General features: G+C 41.5%; 1 protein-coding gene across 2 annotated transcripts in view; it reads right to left on the minus strand.

The window, feature by feature from the left end:
- Window positions 1–9,867, minus strand: part of LOC122746749 (cytochrome P450 20A1) — a 58,080-nt gene extending 48,213 nt beyond the window's left edge. The window contains exons 1-3 of one of the 2 annotated variants that reach the window (XM_043992664.1): window positions 9,682–9,867; window positions 3,997–4,046; window positions 1,839–2,005 (exon numbers count right to left, since the gene is read on the minus strand). In XM_043992664.1, the coding sequence (XP_043848599.1) occupies window positions 1,839–2,005; window positions 3,997–4,046; window positions 9,682–9,753 (289 nt within the window). In that variant the 5' untranslated portion in view covers window positions 9,754–9,867. The remainder of the gene's footprint in view (window positions 1–1,838; window positions 2,006–3,996; window positions 4,047–9,681) is intronic. The other variant, XM_043992665.1, reaches the window with a different exon arrangement.
- Window positions 9,868–9,870: the final 3 nt, after the last annotated feature.

A 9,870-nucleotide genomic window follows, 5' to 3' on the forward strand; every position in this document is an offset into this window, starting at 1 on the left:
GGAATTCTTCGACAAATCTGAATGCAAAACCTAAGCAGTTGAAAGGATTTGCTTCAATTCAAAACTGAATTAAGAATTTATCTCAACTAATTCCAAATTTACCTGTACTGAAAATTACAATTATGGATCTCACTCAATAAAAACCTAATCCAGGGGCAGCTAGGTGGCAAAGTAGATAAAGCACAGGCCCTAGATTCAGGAGTATCTGAGTTCAAATCCGGCCTCAGACACTTGACACTTACTAGCTGTGTGACCTTGGGCAAGTCACTTAACCCCCATTGCCCTGCCAAAAACAAAAACAAAAACAAATCCTAATCCAGAGTTATAAATTTGTCATGTGTCTCCAAGTACACTGCTCTTGGTGGGTAGATGATCTTTACCCTCATTAATGCCAGTAATAATTATGTACAAATAAGCCCTATAGGATCATCACAATATCACTCACTTGTTTAACAGAATTCTAAAATTAAGGATCAATAAAATAGGACACCAATCTGTTCACACAATTGGATAACTTGATCTCAAGGAATTTTCAGATTGCAGTAGCAAAGTGCAGCTTTTCTCTATTAAACACTATAACTTCTCAGACAAAAATAGAAGGGCACACAGAAGTTCTGAGAATTACAGATGTTAAATAAAGCAGTTCCCAGACACAAGAAAAATTCCCATGATCTGCAGAAGGGAAGGGGGAGGCAAAAGCAGGTATCTGTGAATGCTGCAAAGTTAGAAAAATGATGCCAAAAAATGCCCAGAAGTACCTCACACAGCATGCCATGGCACTGGCAATCATCTTTTATTTTTTTCCCATATAAATATTTTATTTTCCAGTTACATTTAGAGATAGTTTTTTTAACATTTGTTTTTATAAGATTCCTAGTTTCAAATTTTTCTCCCTTCCTCCCCTCCCTCCCCCCTCTCCAAGACAGCAAGTAATTCGATACAGGTTATATATGTACAATCACACTAAACATATTTCTGCATTAGTCATTTTATAAGAGAAGAGTCAAAGTAAAAAAGAAAAACCTCAAAAAAGAAAAACAACAACAAAAACAAAAATAATAGAAAAAATATGGTTCGATATGCATCCAGATTCAATAGTTTTGGTTTTTTTCTGGATTCGTAGAGCATCCTCCACCATGAGTCCTTTGGAACTATCTTGGACCGTTGTATTGCTGAGAAGAATCAAATCTATCACAGTTGATCAACACACAATGTTGTTGATACTGTGTACAATGTTCTTCTGGTTCTGCTCATCTCACTCATCATCAGTTCATGTAAGTCCTTCAAGGTTTCTCTGAAATCCAGGACCTGGCAATCATCTTAACCTTTTCCTTCCCAAAAGTTTTCAACTCAACCCACTGAAGAATTTTTTCCCTTAAGGGAAGAGCTCTGATCTTATAAAGGAAAAGAAACCCACTTCATATGTAACTTTCCTAGTGTGTACCTATTCACATACTAAACTAGTATGATAAATATAAAGTATATTTGCAAAGTACCAAAAACAACATTAATTTTTATATTTTTATTTTTCCCTTTATTTTCATTTTATTTAGAATTATCCCCAAGTTACATGTAAAAAAATTAAAAACCAAATTTTTTTCACATTGATTTTTTAAAACTTTGTGTTCTAATTTTCTTCCTTCCTCCCTCCCTATAAAATCAATTTTTAAAATTATTCCCATTTTCAGAAATGACCAAACTAATGATCAAAGAAGAAAATAACATGTAACTTTGATTTTTAGTTTAGTGTACCAAGTTTTCTCCTCAATGTAAATATACACTCATTATGTAACTATGGATTAAAAGTAAATAAGAAATAATAAGAAAATTAAACTTACATGTCCTATTGGGATTGATATGTTGCCTTAGTGCATCAATAGTGCCCAAGCTAACCACAAGCCGCCTGCCAAACCAGAAAGAAGCTACCGGCCCATATCTCTCATGGAGATTAACCAGGAATTCATGTAAACTTCCACTATTTACAATATCTGGAAGATTTCCATCTCTGGTGGAAAAGCAAAATTTGGGGGGGGGGGGAAACAGTTGATAATAACTTATTAGTCTCAGAAGAATTGCAAAAGTAAAATAACCAACTCTGTACCTTTGGTGCTCTCAAAAAATAGAGATCTAGACCAGGGCTTCTTAAACTTTTTCTATTCATGACCCCTTTTTGCTCAAGAAATTTCTTTGTAAACCAGGTATATAGGTACATAAAATAGGTACAGATGATCTTTTACTGTTGCCAAGTTTTTTGCAACCTCCACATTCAGGATTGAGACCCACAGAATAGAGACCTATATAGGATTGAGACCCACAGTTTAAGATGCTTTGGTCTAGATGATTTGATATCAATTATAATTGGCTTCAGGATATGATTTTGTATTCTGGGGCAGCTGGTTCCCCTATTATATTCTCATCTCTATCTGCAAGTAAAGGTATAGGTTTCAGGATACTGTGCCTCAAATAATGGTTGTGAAATTGAAATTTTATTTTTAATTCTATTTAATTAAGACTTAAACAAGATTTAATATTCCCCCTTGCTGTTTCTTACCCTTGGCAAGTTAACAAGGTAACCTCAGGTCGAGTGGGTATACTTTTATTCTTGGGACTATATCTTCCCCCCTGTAACTTCCCCCTCTCACCCACATTCTGGAGAAACTTGCTTAGCCTAAAGGTCAAGCTGATTCAATCAAAGCTGTTGTAGCCACTCCCGAGTTCCTGAATCACAGCTATTTATGTTTAAGGGGGTTGCAGAAGGGTAGCTGTAACTACAAGGGCCATATCCTTGGATGACTGCTGTTGTTGTTTATCCTTTGTTCTCAAAAAAGACCATGACATCAGGGTCATGTCATGACTTGCAATGAATTGTATCTAAGTGAGGGAGGGCTGTGCAAGGTCACCAACCTCACTCTCCCAGGGCCATCTGGGTTCAGTGGCAAGATATACATCAGGATGACTAAAGATGGTCCCAGATTTTAAGGCAATCGGATTAAGTGACTTTGCCCAAGGTCACACAGCTACTGTCTGAGGTCACATTTGAACTCAGGCCCTCCTGACTCCAGGGCCAGTGCTCTATCCAATGCACCACCTAGCTGCCCTGATTGAGTGATATGGCCACATGAAACATCTCAACCCACATTAACACATCTGGGAGAACAAGTAGTGTAGTGGAAGTCCCTGGAAGTCAGTGGCTCTGGGTCTAGTCTTAGTTCTATCTGTCACTTGACCTTTTGTTTCTTCACCTATAAAATGAGAAGGCTGGTCTATGGAATTTCTATGAAGGTATTCTCTAGTCCTGAGACTCTGTCACAGGAGGCAACTGATACCACCTCCCAGTTCCAGTGGAAGCTGCTTTCAGGAGGGGTGGGCAGGGCTCCACAAGGCTTTCCTGATAATCCATCTTGTGTCTATGATGGCCTTAGGTGAAAACAACTCTGCAAGGGTGTGCAGCACATGCTCCCAAGGTGGCCAGGAGCCAAGCTAAGCTGCATGCTAAAAGGGGCTAGATAATATCATTTCTGCAAGTGCATATGTCCAAGGTACTGACATTTTTTATTTGTAATTGAATGGGAGCTGGTCTGATATTCTGGGAATTTCAACAGTTAAAACCAGATAACAATGTTATCCCACAACTCTTAAGCTTCTCTTTCCTGCTCCAACTTTTATTCATGTTTATTCCATGCTAGGGAAGAAAGATGAAGGCCATTAGCCTGAGAAGTTTTTTTCTTCTTCTTTCCTTCTAATTTTTTCCTCTCTCTGCATAATCACTACCCTGAGTAAGAGGAAGAAGGATAGCATGAAGTACCATCCTCTGGGTATCAGATGGTCCTCTTCAGGTCTCTCTAGGACAAATTCTGCTAACTGATAAAAGAGTAAAAGGAAGGACTAACCAAAGAATGGTGTGATCTACAGAGCTAGTAAGAATCTAAAAAGAAGATAGGCTTCAGAGCAATATACTTCTCTTGCAGAGAATTACTACAAGAAAGAAGTACTTACTTTTCTTCAGTTGGAGTAATCCCAGGGATACCTGAAGCTTGTCTAGAAGCCTAAAAAAAAAAAAAAGGTTCAAATACAACAAACCACTCTACTTACATCATATAATAATTTTTTGTTTTTGTTTTTTTGCAGGGCAATGGGGGTTGTGACTTTCCAAGGGTCACTCAGCTAGTAAGTGTCAAGTGTCTGAGGCTGCATTTGAACTCAGGTGGTCCTGAATCCAGGGCCGGTGCTTTATCCACTGCGCCACCTAGCTGCCCCATCATATAATAATTTTTAATAGTTTTCAACATTTATTGTTGTAAGATTTTGAGTTCCAAATTTTTCTCCCTCTCTTCCCTCCCCCTTCCCTAAGACAGCAGCAATCTGATATAGGTTATACAATACAATCATGCTAAACATATTTCCACATTAGTCATGTTGTGAGGGGAGAATCACAAGAGAAGGAAAAAAACACGAGAAAGAAAAAACAAACAAAAAGCTAAAATAATATGCTTCAATCTGCTTCCAGATTCCACAGTTCTTTTTTTCTGGATATAGAAAGCATTTTCCATCATGAGTCTTTTGAAATTGTCTTGGATCACTGCATTGCTGAGAAGAGCTAAGACTATCATAGTTGATCACTGTACAATGTTGCTGTTTATCATGTTCATTACATAATAATTTCTGGCACTCAAGCAACAAACATTTTATATATGTGTATGTATGCATGCATATATGGGTACACACATGCACACCCACATTTTTAATTATAAATGTGTGTGTGTGTGTGTGTGTGTGTGTGTGTGTGTGTGTGTGAGGCAATTGGGGTTAAGTGACTTGCCCAGGGTCTCACAGAGCTAGTAAGTGTCAAGTGTCTGAGGTCACATTTGAACTCAGGTCCTCCTGACTTCAGGGCCAGTGCTCTATCCACTGCGCCACCTAGCTGCCCTCCCAACAAGTATTTTAATAAATGCTTATGATAGTTCTTACTATGTGTCAGGCATTGCAATGCTAAGTGCTGGGAATGCAAAGAAAGGCAAAAACAGCCCCTGCCCTCAAGAAGGTCACAGGCATTACAGGGCGAGAGATACTGTGCAAATAACTATGTACATCTAAGATAGATACAGAGTAGTCAGCAGTTAGCATCAGAGTAACTGAGCAAGGCCTTCTGCAGAAGGTGGGCGTTGGGCTGAAAACCAAGGTAGCCAGAGGTGAAGATGAGGAAGGAGAGAATTCCAGGCATGGAGGACAGCCAGTGATAAAGCACAGAGCTGGAAAAATGACACTACGTGCAAGAAGGCCAGTGTGGCAGGATCATAGAGTAAATGGAGGGGAATAAAGCATAAGAAGACCAGAAAGAAAGGAAAGGCTAAGGTTGAGATGGACTTTTAAATGCACTGCCCCATAAAAGAGAGATTTAAAAATATTTGTTACCAGAGGTAACAGAGAACCAAGGTGGTGGGGAGGGGGTGGGGGTAGTGAGTTGGAGGAGAGGGTGTGACATGGTCACACCTATTTTTTTTTTTTTTTGGTGAGGCAATTGGGGTTAACTGACTTGCCCAGGGTCACACAGCTAGTAAGTGTCAAGTGTCTGAGGCCAGATTTGAACTCAGGTCCTCCTGAATCCAGGGCCGGTGCTCTATCCGCTGCGTCACCTAGCTGCCCCATGGTCACACCTATGCTTTAGGAAAATCACTTTGACAGTTGAGTGACTGAAGTCAGGTAAAATTAACAAGCATTTATCAGGCACCAACTATTTGCCAGGCACTGGAGTGGGAAGAGACTTGAAGTGAAGAGACCAACCCAAAGATTACTGCAGTAGTCCAAACATGCGATAATAACAGTCTAAAATAGGCCAGGCCCGTGGCTGTATGAGTGGAGAGGAAAGGACAAATTGAGGAGATGATTACAAAGTAGAAATGACAAGACATAACAACAGACTGGATTAGATGGAGTGAGTTCATGAAAGGGGCTGAAGATGATACTGACTTTGCCAACCTGGGTGATTTCCCTCAATAGGAACAGAGAAGTTCAGAAGGAAGGAACTGGAGAGGAAGATAAGCTCTGTTTTGGACATATAGGTTTTAAGAGGCCTATGGGGAATTCAGTCCAAAAGATGGTTGGTGATTCGAGCCTGGAACCCAGGAGAAAGCTAGATCTGGGAATCATCCTTGGCAGAGAGATAATAAATGAACCCTTTGGAACAAATGATCTCACCAAGTAAGATAGTAAAAAAGGACAAGAGAAGAGGGCTCAAGACAGAAGTCACAGCTCTCTCCTCTGACTGATGCAATACCTCAGATCTTTTATGAAGCTTAAAAAGATAGCAGTTAACTGAACAGAAGATAGGAATTTTATTTCCCAAATTTGTTTTTCTTTTGTGCAGAAAAAAGAAGTTTGTATTGCTATCACTTGCTACTTTGTCACAACACAATTAAATGAAAATTTAGACAGATTTTTCTTAACTTTTTAAGGGGAATCTATTTTGGGTTATTTCTTAGAAAGTAATTGATATGTCAAAATAAAATGTGCCAAAAAAAAAAAAAAGGAAAGTCAAGTGTCTTTTTTAAAAGTATATAATCTGGGGGCAGCTAGGTGTTGCAGTGGATAAAGCACTGGCCCTGGATTCAGGAGTACCTGGGTTCAAATTCGGCCTCAGACACATGACACTTACTAGCTGTGTGACCCTGGGCAAGTCACTTAATCCTTATTGCCCTACAAAAACAAACAAAAGTACATAATCCCTTTAATTTACACAATTCACAACTGGTCCCCCCCACTTCAGCAACAAAGAAGGGATTTAAATTTCTCTCTTTGCCCAAATTAAAACATGTTTTCATCATTTGTTTGGTTTAAAAAAAGTCCAAGCCTCTTATTTTTTTGTTTCCCGTATTGTACACACACACACACACACAAACACACACACGTATATATGTAATAAGATATACATCTTTTGCCCATATATTCATACAGTACTGCCTGTATCACTTTAACAGAATTCTTCTGTACAAGGATACTAATGAATGTAAGCTCCTTGAGAATTGAAGCTGTTTTTCCTTTTACCTTTGTATTCCCCAGTGCTTAGCACAGTACTTGTAAATTGTAAGACCTTGAAAAATAGCTATTGAATTGAAATGAATGAACAAAATGATTCTAAAATAAACTGAAATCATCATACTCTGGTTTAACAAAATTCAGCAGATGTTCACTCCAAAGAGTAGATATGAAAAAGCACTGCCACATGGTAATTAATCAAATCATTAATATGCAATTTGATTTTATGGTGGAATAAAAAATTATTAAAAATTGAAAAAGCAAAACAACGCTCCTTTCTCTCTGCCTTCAACAGAAGGAATCTCCAACCATATTTTATTGAAGCATATCTTTGCTTCCCCTCCTCCCAGGGCACTGATGCTTTTGAAAAAATTTCACTGGAGCAAAAGGTCATTTCAATTTAAAGGCTATTTTGCAACAGGAACAAATCTTGACCAGGCCTCCTATATTTGTATATTTTGGGTAGTGACAATAAAGTTACATATTTTGTGAGAAGTACCTTTCATCTAGTTTGTTCTGGAATGACAGTATTCCCCCTCACTGCTTACATCTGAACAGCATAATTACTTGAAGGGACTTGTATAGTAATAATGTATTTTGAGCTTCTTAGATTGCACTTATCATTATTAATAAACATTTACTAAACATCTACACTACATGCAAAGCCCAGTGTTACGGATATGAGGTATAAGAAACAATTTCTCGGTAGTCAGGGCAAATGGGTGGCCTAGAATCAGGTAAACTCATCTTCCTGAGTTCAAATCTGATCCCAGACATTAACTAGTTGTTCGACCCTGGGCAAGTCACTGAACCCTGCCTGCCTCAGTTTCCTTATCTGTAAAATGAACTGTAGAAGGAAATGGCAAACCACTCCATTATTTTTGCCAAGAAAACCTCCAATGGGGTCAGGAAGAGTTGGACATGATTGAAAACAACTGAACAAAACAAAATATGGGGAGTCAGTATACCTACACCAACACATAATACAACATAGCATACACTAAGTTCAACATAAGTGGCATTGATCATGGCATGGAAGACCTCTTTCATCCACCTTGCATTACTTGGGTACATGGCTCATATTCCTGTCTACAGTGACTTACACTTAAACAGTGTTCCATCCCCTTCTCTCTCTTCACACAGCCACTACCCTAAACCAGGGCCTCATTTTCTTTCCTCTAAACTATTGCCAATAGCCTTTTTTTGGTGTGTGGGGCAATGAGGATTAAGTGATTCGTCCAGGGTCACACAGCTAGTGACAACTGTCTGAGGTCGGATTTGAACTCAGGTCCTCCTGAATCCAGGGCCGGTGCTTTATCCACTGTACCACCTAGCTGCCCTGCCAATAGCCTTCTAAAGGTGTCCTGAAATCCACTTTCTTCCCCTTCCCAAATCATCCCCCAGAAAGAGCTGTCGATTTGATATTCCTAAGGCACAATTATGACCATTTCACTCCCCTGGGAGCCTTACTCTGATTTATTTTTCCAGGTTGATCAAACTTTACACCCCTCCCCTTATTCTGTCATTGTGGTCAAACTGACTGGTTATCTCCACTCCATGCACGACGTTCCTTCTCTGACCTCTGGGTTTTTGCATAGGCTGCCTTCACCGTGTAGAATGTCAGTAATGCTCCCCTTCTTCACCTCTGCCTCTAGCAATCAAGGCTCAACTCAAGTGACATAAGGAGGCCCTTCTGGATTCCCCCAATTACTGGTACCCTCTTCCCCAAATCACTGTCTTTTGCTTTTCTCTGCATCCCCAGCCCTTAGTAGGATGCCTCCTACAAAGCAGGCACATAATAAAAATGTTGATTAACTAACGGAAATGGCAAACCACTCCAGTACCTTTGCCAAGAAAACCCCAAATGAGGTGAAAGAGTCAGACGCTACTGAAAGGGCTGAAGAAGAAGGTATTTGAACGAGATTGGTCGGCCTGGCTAAGTGGGAAAAAAAGCAATTAACCCGCAAGTCAGTTAAGTCTTGGGTTCCCACCCACAGCTCTTCCTCAGGGCGTGACATGGGGGCGGGGATAACAACCCCCACATAGGACACAGGTGAGGAAAACGTTTGGCGAACCTAAAAGCTAAGCTCCACCCCACCGGGACCTGCTATTATTGTTATCAGGACACCTTTCTCCCTAAAAGTTCAAAGGAATTTTCCTGCGTATTCTCCACTACTCCTCTGAGACAGGATGAGAGCTACCCCTAAACTGTCAGGGATGGAGGGTGGGGCTGGGGTCACCTGCAGAACTGAAGTGACTTTTCCCAAGCTGGGACAAGCAAGCACACCTGCGGCCAGGTATATTTGATCCCACGTGCTCCCCGTCCGCTTTCCACTACAGCTAGGGGAAGGGGCGGGGGGGGGGGGGAAAGAGAGGATACGCGCCTGCGCCGGCCAGAGGTAAACTACAATTAGCTGGGGCGGGGGGGGGGCGACCTAGCCTGGGAGGAGGGGACTGGAGGGGAGGGGGGAAGGGAGGAGCACATGACCCCCGTCCCATTCGCCCCTCCCCCAGGCCCAGCGAGACAGGAAAGCAAGCAACATGGCTGCCCCGCCCCGAGCATCCCGCTCCCCTTCCCTCCCTCCTCCCGCTGCCTGCCGCGCTGGCACAACGGGGCGTGGGAAAGGCCCCGGGGGCGCGGCCGGTTACCGGGTAGAGATAGAGCACGGCTCCGACCAGGACCAGGAGGAAGGTGACAGCGAAAATGGCGAAGTCCAACATGGCTCACACCCCCCTCCCCCCCCCCCACCCCGCTCCGGGACCCTAGCCCGTGATCGATCGTCCTTCTCGGCCGGCGGCTCCGTGCCTTGACGGGGCCAGCCCCGGGCCAAAGGGGGT

This window comes from Dromiciops gliroides, chromosome 3, assembly GCF_019393635.1.
Source record: "Dromiciops gliroides isolate mDroGli1 chromosome 3, mDroGli1.pri, whole genome shotgun sequence".
In the NCBI taxonomy this organism is placed as follows: Eukaryota; Metazoa; Chordata; class Mammalia; order Microbiotheria; family Microbiotheriidae; genus Dromiciops; species Dromiciops gliroides.